This window comes from Aplysia californica, unplaced genomic scaffold (assembly GCF_000002075.1).
Source record: "Aplysia californica isolate F4 #8 unplaced genomic scaffold, AplCal3.0 scaffold00060, whole genome shotgun sequence".
Classification (NCBI taxonomy): domain Eukaryota; kingdom Metazoa; phylum Mollusca; class Gastropoda; order Aplysiida; family Aplysiidae; genus Aplysia; species Aplysia californica.
This window is the reverse complement of record NW_004797330.1, coordinates 749,385-762,923: the sequence shown is the minus strand read 5'-3', so window position 1 is coordinate 762,923 and position 13,539 is coordinate 749,385. Positions and strand designations below refer to the sequence as shown.

The 13,539-nt window shown below is 37.1% G+C and overlaps 1 protein-coding gene across 2 annotated transcripts in view; it reads right to left on the bottom strand.

The window, feature by feature from the left end:
* Positions 1–260: 260 nt before the first annotated feature.
* Positions 261–13,539, bottom strand: part of LOC101851713 (splicing factor 3B subunit 3) — a 36,532-nt gene continuing 23,253 nt past the window's right edge. The window contains exons 20-28 of one of the 2 annotated variants that reach the window (XM_005093231.3): positions 10,323–10,528; positions 9,968–10,085; positions 9,266–9,430; positions 7,134–7,346; positions 6,073–6,171; positions 4,175–4,318; positions 3,249–3,353; positions 2,769–2,867; positions 261–1,076 (exon numbers count right to left, since the gene is read on the bottom strand). In XM_005093231.3, coding sequence (XP_005093288.1) covers positions 1,032–1,076; positions 2,769–2,867; positions 3,249–3,353; positions 4,175–4,318; positions 6,073–6,171; positions 7,134–7,346; positions 9,266–9,430; positions 9,968–10,085; positions 10,323–10,528 — 1,194 coding nt within the window. In that variant the 3' untranslated portion in view covers positions 261–1,031. The remainder of the gene's footprint in view (positions 1,077–2,768; positions 2,868–3,248; positions 3,354–4,174; positions 4,319–6,072; positions 6,172–7,133; positions 7,347–9,265; positions 9,431–9,967; positions 10,086–10,322; positions 10,529–13,539) is intronic. The other variant, XM_035968449.1, reaches the window with a different exon arrangement.

Here is a 13,539-nt window from a genome sequence, read left to right as displayed (position 1 = left end):
AGAGAACAGGAAAAAAGGTGAAAAAATAAAATTTGGAGATAATTTTTTTCCCTGTAGCTGTCAAGTTTCGATCCCGAGACTTTTTGGAAGAGAGGTGAATAACATACCCCTACAACACGAGAGCTGTGCCACTCTTTTAATTTCACAATCTTTCAATACATGTACATCTAAAGAAGACTTCAGTGACGAGAGATGATGTAAATTCAGAGCAAAAAACAAAAACAACGAGTTCTAAGGCAAGGAAAGGTAGCATGAAACAAACTTTCTTCATCATTTGTTTATTCAGTTACTGGAACAAAACATGAAATGGGAGTACATACAATGAACACATTAAGAAACATTTCAGACATTTAAGCTCATCACTACATGAAAGTAAAATGACAGAAGAAGCAACCCTTTGCTAACATAAGGACCAAATATTAAGTCAGTTGTTACAGTTGAGGTTATTTCTGTATCTTTCAGTCTCAATCTGATATGGCATCAGAGAAATAATTAGCTCAAGAGCAGAGGTTGAGAATGAAAAAATCAGGATTCGTGTATACATAAGACTAATAATTCCCCCAAACAAATATTCCTTTCCTTTGCAATATGGACCAACCTAAGGAGTAAACAATTAACACAAGTTACATGGAGTCATCAAATGATTTGGTATTAAGTTTCATGCCTCCAATTTTTTTCTCTACACCTCCAGCAAAATCCTTTGGAATGATGTCAAAAGATTATTAAAAGAAATGTAAACGAACATTACTAAACTTATCCATTACACTAGACCATTTACAGACCAGAAGCTTTCATTTTTACAGAATGCACAATGAAGAACTACATCAGTGATTAAAAATTTGGAACTTCTATTCAGATACTGCAAACAGGGAGCGGGAACTCCAATGTCAGTTTCGCACACAAAAGAACACAATAAAGCGTTTAAAAAATGTTAAAATTTACATAATGACAACATATTTCAGTTCAATGAAGAGGTGACGATGTGATACCCAAGTCTGTCTGTTCAAGTTATGTACACATTTAGCAGGAGATTAGAAGGCGTACCGGGTGCGGATGTCTTCTAGTTTCTTGGACACCTGAGGGGGGGAAAAAGGCATTTTTCACATTACAGTGGGCTCCCATAATAATAGTATTTCGGCTACAGCAGGCTTACAATAAATCCCAAGGTCCCATCTCTCAAAAAATGCAATAAAGTTCTTTTAAAGCAAGCATTCGAATATAGGTATGCTTGACTATAACAGTGGTCCAACCACTGACAAAATCCTAAAACAACCAAGAAAGCAGAAAGAAAAGCAAACAAAGCAAAACAATATTCAACATGGCAAATTCACTTAATGATCAACAGGAAGCCTAATTTGATGGTGACAGCAGGCTTAATAATTATAACGTGTTATACCATTTGTGCAGCGGAGGTAGGTGGAAAGATGGATGCACTTTGGTAGTGATGCAAATTTTCCAGTCAGTGACTTAGACTTAATCAATGAAAAGTAAGCACTTAGCACTTCATCTATCACAGATTAATCTATCTGTGCCCCCCCCCCCCCCCCAAGTAACCATTTGGTTACGATTAATTGTAAAGCAGACAGCGTCTGCTATAAAGCATGGTATGTACTAAATAAAGGCAACATTTTTATTAGGCTAACTGTGATTCCCAAACGATGTCTAGTCAATCACTATGAGATTAAGATACCAGAAAGGGAAAGATAAAGTTGAGGAGCAAAAATATTACTGGAAAAGAAAAGAGAAATAACTGACAAATTGGCAATGGGAAAGCTAGGTAATCAAAATAATCCAATTTGTGAATCATAAGTTATTGTGTATGTAAACTCTCCATCTATCACAGGATTTGGGATATGCCATCAGTTCCGGCAGTCCTGTTATAGCCGGGGCACACAGTATTTTCAGTCCAAGCAGAAACTTACTCAAACCTACCACAAGAAAGTAAAGAATTATCTTTGTGGATCTATATATATATGTGACTCCTCCTTCCACCCCAAATTATTTAAGAAAACCTTTCAATTATTTGTGAGCTGGAGAGAGAGCCCATGGTGACAGCAGACTTTTTACATGTGCTAATACATTTTCACGACGAGAGTAAGCTAATTAAAGTTTAAAAACCAGTCAAATTTTAGTTAGAACCAGGCCAAAAAATGTTTTATGAATACATTCCGAGCTAATATTATTAGTGAATGATAGGAAGAATTTGAACTTTTTGTTTGTGCATTTGGAATGTAATTTCGAATAGTTTAAATTGAAATAAAAACTATTGGAATTACATAATAGAATGTGCAGTGAAATTTGTGCATATCAGAACAAATCTATATATCCACTATTGGTACATGGACCATAATTCAGAATTCCGAATACCTGGAATCTCTAAACACACAACTTCTTAGTTGTCACACCACGGAGGTTATTTTCTGTATTTCATACAACCAGAATCAACTTATCTGAAGGGAAGTTCCCTTGCATTTTATTTCCTCAAGGACAACACAAGACCAAATATTTTTAAGCTACATTTTCCATCCACTTGTAGGCGCTGTCATTTAATTTGACCGTAAACTCATATCCTATTTTTCACTACAAGACACAAAAAATGTATAATTTCAGGTAGCTTGAAAGAGGTGGGAGAGTTAATCACCAGCAAATGTTTGCACAGAACTAACAAAACTAAGCCAAGTGAAATCATAACATCCTTCCCCCAAAGTAAACACAAAAAGTACAGACTCTGTATACTTTAACCCTTCAAAGGAAAACATCTTCCATACCTCATTAGCGCTTCTGTCTTCCAGTTCTTCTGCAATAGACTTTTGCTTGCTTGACTCCATAGAGTTGAACATCTCACACAGGTCCCCATCAATCACATTCTGGAAAATGAAAGTCAAGTCTCAACAAATTGATACATTTTCCACCCCTAAGCATTTAAATTTCAATTAAATTTGAGCTAGACACCCCCCCCTCCCATCTGAAAGTTCCAGCCCAGTCCAGTCTTGTGCAAACGTCAACTGCTTTTTATTTCCAAGAAAAAAAAAAAGTACCTGGTAGTTATGACATGTGAGGCACCATGGGAAATTCAATTGCATTTCGTATTCCTGGAGCTAAATCATTGCCTAATTAAAAATTAAAAAAAAAAGATGAAAAAAAGAGTTCTCAGCATTACGAATAACTTAAAATATCTCATTCACATGTTCTGAAAACACAATACTTTAAAAGGCATACAACACCCTTTATCAAAAAGAGATTCTCACCTTGATAGGGAAATAGTATGACCTGAAAGCCAAATGATCCCTGCCACATAAGGAAGGATACTCTTGTCGCATGTACATCTCAAGATGCTGAAAGAAATCCTGGTCCTGCAGACAAACAAAACAATTTGTATGTCAGCTAAGAAGGCTGAAATCATAACTTGGTCTAAAGTGTAGCAGATTCACACCCTTGTAAAAAAATTTTGAGTTAAAATAAAAGTAGGCCACTTACTACTGCCACTTTTTAAAGGAAACGTGCGGTTACCAGGTCCATAACAGATAGAATTGAAGAGGATCATCCTACTGGGTGCTATTGCTTTGGAAAAGCCAAAATTTGAGAAATTTTGAAATTAGTATTTTTGCTTTTGCTTTGGACAAGCCAAAATTTGAGAAATCTTGAAATTCATATTTCTATATATGGCCCTGGCTTTTCACAACCGATATGTGCACACAGGGCAAAAGTCTATCTCATAAGAACTTTTAGGTACCACATCCTTTTGAAAATATGCAATAAGTGCGTTTGAATTTTAAAAAAAGAAGAAAAAAGTAGGCATTTTTATGCCCCCATTGACAAAATTTAGAACGAGAGCTTCTGACCCTGCCTGTCACGGCAAACCCTAGCTGAGAGTGATGCAACATCCAAGCAAAAAGACTGAGATACTCCAAGAGATTATTCCCATTTGGGAATCAAACTCAAGCCTCCTTTGTGCTTCAGCAAAGCGACTAGCCGCTACACAACAGACAACGGTTGCCAGTCTGAGCATGGGCAGTGCGCAATTTATTTCCGTTAATAAGGAGTATACAATCGACAGGCAACTACTTAACAAAGAATCGCTAAAGCAAATCGGTCATATGAAACCAGCACATGCTACTGAAAAATCCTGTTTGCTTTGTTTATCTGGAAGTAAGAGAACAGCTGACAATTTTACCTCATGTGAAGTAAAGGGGACCAGCATGCCCACACTGCCGGACAGGGTTGTGTACACCAGGGACTCGGAACCACCTGGAATCAATGTGGCCTTCTGGAGAGACGTGACAACCTCACCCAAATGGAAGTTGGAGACAACATCAGCCTGGTGAAACATAAGAATTAAGGTTATCATGTCTATACTTGACAATGGTGAAGGGGACTTGAAACAGCATTCATCTTCAATTTGGCAATTATGTTCTAACCTGCAAATCTTCTCATTAAGAAAAAAAAAAAAAATGGGTACAAGACACAGGATAGTGACCCAGACTTCATTCTTTCCTGTATGCATATTTTTAAAAAATCTATGGCTGTGCAGAAACAAGATAGGCCTACTACTGCTCCTAAGGTCATAAAGACAAACTAATTTCACAATTAAATTGGACACTTCATGAAAATAAATGATACCAGCCAGTTCTAGGTGAACACTACAATAAACTATGAAATGTTTGTATCTCATTGAGCATAGGACTAAAGAAAGAGAAAAAAATGTGGATCAGGAGTGATAATGATATAATCACAAGAGATTTCAGGTGAAACACGGAAAGCATCATTTCCACACAAATTTACTTTAGATACATTTCAAACTCCCTTTTTAGGGTAGCAATTCACCAATGTTAAGAATATTAAGTTTAGACCTGCATGTGAGCCTCAACCAGATTGTCTGAAAATTTTGCGCACCCCCCCCCCCCCCCCCCAAAAGCCTTAGTGGGTGTCATAAGGAAGGACATCCGAGTAACGAGCGACCACCCCAACAAACACAATAAAGAAGAGACCTAACCCTAACCCTACCCCAAAAAGAACCTGCATCGGGCCTCATCTTAAAGGGATTCGCATGTAAAAAGGCCAAAACAAGTAGCCTACTAAATGAAAAAAAATATTTAATTAAAAAACCACACTCCAAAACAAACAAGGAGCATATAGATTCTAGATCTAGATCTAGATCTAAATTTTATCTATATGGCTTACATCTACATTGCTATAGGGTTTGATACAATAACACAATAGAATTGGAATATGAATCCTCCATATAGACTATAGATCTAGATCTAGATATCTAGATCTACTAGACTAGTAATCTAAAAAATAAATCTAGATCTAGATCCTGAAGAACAAGTGAATAGGAATAGATTCTAGGCTTTGAACTAGAAATCCGCATCCGATTCCGAACAGAGGGACTCAGCTGAGTCTAGATTCTAGATCTAGATCTAGCTAGATCTAGATCTATATCTAGATATCTAACTAGATCTAGATCTAGAATCTAGACTATAGATCTAAATATAATAATAATAATAAATAATTCACGCACCTGATGAAATGCTTATTTTTACCAATATTAATATTACAGCACAACCTATGATAGGGTTTGACACAATAGAATTGGATTATGAATCCTCCATTGAGGTCTATAATGATCTCTATATAAATCTAGATCTAGATTCTATTAGAACAAGAGAGTCGGACTTGAATGAACCCACACGATCTGAACAATTGAATTAGTCAACAAACGAAATTGAAAATGGCCGCTCGAGCACGAAACTGAAAGTAGATAATTTAAGTTGTCGTCCTTTTTCGTATTCGCATTTCTACTTAGGTTCCGACAATTATGTCGGAAACGCCGACGTCGGCAGTGCGCGCGTCGACGGTCGGCACGAAAACGAAAGTGCCGACGAAGCCGACGGGAGAAAAAGGGGTCGCTGGCAGTCGGCCAGGCCTCGCACTACGCACATTGACTGATACTAGGCGGGCCTAGCGATAGCATCGGCCGGTTCGCGGGTCGGGTCGCGATTGTCGGATTTCAGACGATTGTCGGCAAACATGCAGGTCTATAAGTTGTTATGTTTTTATCACAATTCTGACCTTTTGTGAGGCACCATTGAGAAGTCCCCTATCCCACAGAGCTTTGTTTCCAGTGGGATCTTCATCCACATCATCGCTTACTTCAGTAGGCAATCGGATCTGCAGATGAAATTATGAAGACGTGAACATGATTCAACTGACTGCAGATAATGAACTAACTCAATAATTGACAAAAATAATGGCTAGCACTAAGCAGAAAAACATTACATTTTATCAGAAATATGAGCCCCAGAGATGAGATCGGGTAGCTTAAACTATTTTTGTCTTCCTCCCAGGAACAGGACAGGTATGTAAATTTCACCTTTTTAGTTTTAGTAGAGGTTTTACGGCGTTCGCAACTGCATAAGGTCATATGAGCGCCAGAAGATTAGAGGTGTTACAAGAGAGTAACAAACATAAAAAAGAAGAAGGGGAGATAAGGACGATAGATGTTTGATAGGAAAGAAGAAGCAAACCACACCAGAGCACCCGCCAACCACCCACTAAATTTTACCAACTGTACCGCCAGCGAACTGGCCACCAGCGGTACATATTACTAGCAGCGTACCTACTCAAGAGCTGCTTGAAAATTTCTACAGAATAGCATTCACTTCAGACCCCAGATAAATCATACACAACACATTAACTGCTGCAAAAGCAAAAACACTGCACTGGCATAACCGTAGATTTACGTACAAGTAAATAGAGCGAAATGCTCGCAGCTAAAGGGATTTGAAAACAACAACACATACAAGTAAATAGAGTTTGGAAAATAACCGGTACAGTCAAAGCATACATTACAGCTTGCATTTTCATTTCCTTTAAAGAGAAAACATGACACAGTTTGATGGAAGACGGAGAACAAATACTATGCATAACCTATAAGGTATTTTTAAAAAGTCAAATGATTTTTCCGACTTCATGGCAGGTACATGACAAGTCCCTCTTTGGACTGGTAATATGAGAAATGTTCGGGTTTTAAAATTCAGATGGTGTTTAACCACAAACTTACAATGAAGATGTTCTAAACAGTACCACTACTGTAACCCGCACTAACTTGCAATATCACAAAATTTACTCACAATGGAAATATTTCCAAATTTGTCCGCACCAGCAACGGTATTGTAATCCAACAGGCAAGAGCAGGTGACCCAGCGTGGATTGGTGTCATCACAAAAGATAACCAGTTGGTTCTCCGGCCGCCTATAGCGTAGGAAGTGAAAGCTCTCCTGTACATCCCCAACAACAACACGCTGGCCCAAGCAGTGGACGCTCACAATAAAGTTGGGAATATGCTGGTGGTGATAAAAACAGAGTATTGCATAAGCTTCAAACACAGGGCCTATATTTCATAAAGTTGATGTAAGGCATCATTCCCTTTGATCACTTAACTTCGGGAAATAAATCTAATTAGCTCCACAGAATCACGAACATAGGTTTCCAGACTTTTACCAGCATCCCAATAACTTTGCAATTCTATGTCCTCCCATATATAGAAAAAACAACTTCCTGATAAGGACAGAGCAATGAAATGAAACACCTTTCATCACTATTTATAGCTCATTCAACAGTCAACTGATTACCCCTCGGTAATTCAGCTGGATAATGAACATTTAACACATGTGATCAAAACTTTTAGTGATAAGCAATGGTTTGAGATGATCAGGATTTTGGGAATTGTGGATCAGAAAATATGATGGTGTAATCACAATGATTCAGGTGAAACACGGAAAACATCATATCCACACCTCTCTCTGATCTTAGAAATACAAAAAATATTTTCCTTGTCACTGCTAGCAAAGTTCAACTCCCAAGAGTGAAATATTTAATATTTTAGTTAAGAAAACCCCCCCCCCAATCAAGCAAGTCCTGTGGCAGCTTCGGGGGACAAAAAAAGTAAAAAAAATCTGGCAACATCCCAGGGACTAGGGTACATGTAAATGTTAAGCGAGTTTACCAGGCCCATGCCATCCTTTTGTACAGGCACACATACTAATGACCAAACCTGACAGTATCCTGTGAAAAGGATGAAGACTAATGTAAAATATACTACGATGAGTTTTCATTTTATAGCCTAGAAACAAACACTGCTAGTTTGAATAACTGCCTTGTTCTCTGGGTATGTGGATCAGGAAAATATCACGCTGTAATCATAACAAATCAGGTGAAACACGGAAAAACATCATATCCACAGAATATCTCCATCCCCGACAATACTTTAGAAATGTACTTTTTCGGTGGTGACAAACTTCAGGAAACCTTTCATAGTCACATATAATTATACATTCATTTGTCTACAAATTATGTCTCACAGACTAAACAGGTTTCACACGGCCTATGCTTTGTCATAAACAAATATTTACAACCAACAAATAAAAATGACAGATTACCCATGAAGATATCTTTTCTCAAGAAGTATGGGCATCACAGCAAGTAATTTAAAACTTCTTACCCATGAGTGAAAGTAGTTTATAACAAAGAAAATGAAAATACCCCCCTCCCTTTCACTAATTACTAGTAAAGATGTAATGCAGGCACCAAATATCACATATTGTGGTATTTCATACATCGCCATCCCCCTGCTGCAACAGATTTGAAAACGCGAAGCCATAGAAATTAAGTTCTATGAACATATTAAAAGTTTAACGACACTTATAAATGATATTCGTACAATCAATGATCATCTTTTTACCTAGTTCGTTACTAAAAAGCTATGAGCTTGGATCAGGGCATTATAATAAGTGTAATCACAAAAATTTTCAGGTGAAACACGGAAAAACATCATCTCCAAGCATACTAAGCTATTCAACAGTGGATATTTTTGTGACAATGAACTAAAGGTACACTTTCAAAATCGGTATTGAAAGAGCAATGTGAAAATACCAGATGAAAACTGCATTGTTTACAGTAAACTGCATGTCATATGAAGAAGGAACACAATTTACAGACCAGCAGCCAGCCCTGCTATTGGTTTTTAAAATACACAAGCCTCTCTGAGCAGGAAGCACAGAATGGTAGAGCACCAAGCAACTATACAATGATTTTGAACATAAACGTCTGAAAAAACCTGCTGATGAGACTAATTTTTCAAATAAAAAAACCCACATTGCACCGGACCTCTCTAAATAACGTCAAACTTCATAATAATGTTAAAGGGAACCAGTACAATTAAAATAGAAAAACAAGCAGTCACTGATGATAAACAACCCCATACTTTGTTCTCACACTTGCGCAGCAGTTTCTTCTTGCCCAAATCGTAGATACGGAGGTATCTGCCAACCCCAATAAGTACGCGTCCTTGAAACGGGGTGATTGCTCCTGGGATATCCTCCACTGGAGTTTTATGAAGAAGTTCTAGTTTGTTCCCACCTTCAGTCACCTGCAACAGAAAAATGCACACACACATGATACAGTTCCACAATTATTAGAGATATTCTATTTGTGCACCTTCCATAGGACTGTATAGATATTCAAAGAACACCCCCCAAATTTTTCACCACAGCAGTTTAATCAAAAGTTGTGTGCACATGTGCCTACTCTCAAGCTGCTTGTTTTAGGTACCACACATCAAATTTGCAAAGTGTTAGAATATATGTGAGACATCAAAGTGAAATCAAGCGCTCGTCAAAATAATGAAATCAGAGAAATTAGCTATTTTCGGCCAGTTCGGACATTTTTTTGAATTATTGTTTTTAGGCTCAACACCTTATTTTCTTGTATGTTCATTCAAAAACACTTTTATATGTGAATTTTACAGAAAACGCTAATTAAGGGCACAAAAATACTCAACTGAAGAAATAAATCTCTGGCGTTTGCATAACAAAATTTACATTATTGTTTACTGCATGCTTTAGATCTGATGGACATTTTTCTCCACTAAATTTTAGCTTCCAAACAATAAAACAAGCAAACTTACTTGATATGTGAGCAGTTCACCACCACTTATAGACCTTGGGTTAAGCACCAAGTCTTTGGCAATGCCAACAATGAGGAATGTGTCATCTGGTCTGTTGGCGAATTTGATCAAGGCAACACTGAAAAAAAGAGAAAAGAAAACGTGTTAAAATATTTCACACCATTACCCTTTACACATTCAACTTAAATAGTTAAAAGTTTATTTTTCTATTATGCACCAAGTTCTTCAGAAGAAACTCAATGAACCAAGTCCAATATATTACACTGACAAGAAATATTTTGACTGATTAAGCAGAATCTGTTGTTAGTCTAAAATACATAAAATGACAGGATAGAGAAGCGGAACCATGTCCTACCTGTGAGCTGCCTCGTTCTGGTCCAGTGAAATCTTCTCCAAGTTCTCCCCAGTGATGGGGTTCAACACTCTCACAGCTGATGCCCACATACCCAGGCCTGCTTTAGGGGCCCCAAATATGGTCTCTGGTCGGTCTTCATTCAAAAACTGTGCTGCCATTTCTGCTGCCAATTCTCTCTCATCTTCATCTGCAGCTTCAATCAATTCCTGCATAGATCATAAAAGTAAAAAATTAGAAACAAAATATTTAAAAATCCAATTAACATTTGAACTTCACTAGGCACATACAAAACAAAACACTGAAGGAAGAAAAAATAATGAGATGACAGGGTAGTTAATATGTGAGTGTTAACCTTGCCATTTGGGTGCACCTATTCAAAAAAAGGTTGTACTGCGATATTTCTTCCGGGGGGGGGGGGGGGGGGGGGAGAAGAGAGTGAGAGAGAGACACACAACTACATGTAATTGAAGGGGTTTTGTTGGGCACAAGAAAGTATTGAACTAAAGATCACAAATCGACAGCTCTGCATCGGGTCAGTTTCCTCTTTTCTGTCCAGAATATTGATAAACTCATTCAAATGATTTCGTTAAACTGACTGATCTTTATCTATATAACTGGGATTTGTTTCAACATAAAGGAATGCATGCAGTCATTCAGAAAGTAGTACCATAGAGTGTCTTCATACATCACTCAGATGAGAGAAAGAATGTTCATCATTCATGACTGCACATAAACAAAATGACTTTACAGCATGTTTGTCATTCTATTCATAGAAATGCTGTAAAGAAATGATGAGAAAAAAAAAATGCCAGTTATTTCTCTAATTTGAAACAAATAGTGAACACACCATAACATGAAATCATTACTTCTTGACTATTCCCCAACACGTAGTAAGTAACATTCCTTTGATATTAACAGTTCAGTTCAAAAGAGAAAAGCACATTTTAAAATACAATTAACTCTTTCATTTCATTTCCACCACTTGATTGACAGTATATTGGATTCTTAAAAGGAAAATTTAACAAATATATAAATAAGCAAAAAAAAATTTTTTTAAATTGTTGAGCAGAAGCAAAATCAAGGAAATGTTGAAACCCAGTTCATCTTAACTGATCCCAGTCAGCTGCTTTGTTATTCTTATAAATGAAAAGAGATTAAGCAGTCATTCAGAAATTAGTACCATAGAGTGTCTTCATACTTCACTCAGATGAGAGAAAGAATGTTCATCATCCATGACTGCACAAAAAATAATAAAAATGGCATTTGGAAAATTCATTGACCACAATTCTTCCTTAGCTTTATTTACGTCAGATCATAATGTAGCACAAGAACAGACAGTGCAATTATGGAAATTGCTCATTGCAACTTGTAAAAGGAAACTGGATTTTCAAAATGAAAATTGAACAAATATGTAATTATGCTAAAAATAGAAAAAAACATTTTTGTTGAGAAGAAGCAAAATCAAGGAAATGCTGAAACCTAGTTCATCTTAACTGATCCAAGTCAGCTGCCTTGTTATTCTTATAAATGAAAAGAGATTACGCAGTCATTCAGAAAGTAGTACCATACAGTGTCTTCATACTTCACTCAGATGAGAGAAAGAATGTTCATCATTCATGACTGCACAAAAAATAATAAAAATGACACTTGAAAAATTCATTGATCACAATTCTTCCTTTGCTTTATTTAATTCAGATCATAATCATAGCTGCCACTTAGGAATTTAAAAAAAGGAGGAAATTCACGCGAAGGAGTACGTGCCCTCTCCGAAGGTCGGAGTAAAACTAGTGAGATCCAGAGGCAATATATTGGAACATCTATGTTTTTGGAATGGAAAACTGTCATATCTGTTAACCATACTGAATTAAAATGTATTTAAAAAAAAAAAAAAAAAAAGCACCCCCCCCCCCCCCGAGACACTAGGTCCACTAACAAGAATTTGACCCAGTTTATTGACTAAAAATCCAGTGTTTGTTGCCAGCTAGTGTCTCATACAAATATTTCTTTCACTTTCGACTTGTGCAACGATGTAGAGCAGTATTGGATTAAGGAGGCGCCTTTGCCACTTTACTACGAGATTTCTTTATATCGCACCAAATGCAAAGTGCCGCACCCAGCTTGTTCCATTTTCTTATGAACCTTTGAAGTCCCACACCGTCTGCTCCTTTCTCAATCCAACTCCATTTATTTTTTAATTCTGCATCAATTTCTCTCTAATTTTCTGCAGTTTCAAAGACAACTCCGCACGCTATCGTCCCGATACTCGATCGACACTGTTGCTCCGCAATAAACAATGTGAAATTAGCACTAGGCACAGAACGGAAGAAGCTACGGGCGGACATGCGCAAGGTGCATTTTCGTCTCACACCAGGTTGTGTTTTCCATGATGTGTAAAAAAAAAAGTATTGCAATTTGCGACAGAGAACGATCCAGCCGAGGAAGGGGGAAAGTAGCGGGAAAAGCTAGATGAAGCGGAGTTTCCATTATTTAGCAGAAAAGTGGCAGCTATGATAACGCAGTACAAGAACAGACAGTGCAATAAGGAAATTGCAACAGTTTTGTGGGGAGTCCACTTTGAAACAAACTGTAAAGCAACAAAATCTGATATCAAATTATCTGGTTTCATATCCATCATTTGATTGACAGTATATTGGATTCCCAACAGGCAAATTGAACAATTTTTAAAATTTAATTACTCTGAATATAAGAAAGAAAAACATATTTGCGTTGTTGTCAAATGTTGAGGAGAAACAAAAGCAAGGAAAAGTTGAAACCTTGTTTATCTAAACTGATCCTCATCAGTTGCATTGTCATTTTATAAATGAAAAGAGATTGAGCAGTCACTCAGAAAGTAGTACCATTCAGTGTCTTCATACTTCACTCAGATGAGAGAAAGAATGTTCATCATCCATGACTGCACAAAAATCTAACCTTACAAAAGGAACATATACGTATGTGCCATGAATTCACAGCGTGTTCATCATTCTATTCATAGAAATGAAGCGTGCAGTGAAAAAATGTGTTATTTCAGGAACTGCTGTCAAAAAAACAAAACAAGGAGCGCAGTTTTAAACCCTAATGTGCGGGTGTTCTGATGTGGCTAGCTCCTTTCCCCCCTATCAAAAATTTTTCACCCTGATCTCTCCTCCCTCTTTTTTGTGTTTATTACTTTCTTGCAACACATCTAGTCTTTGGCACTTATATGACCGCATTGTAT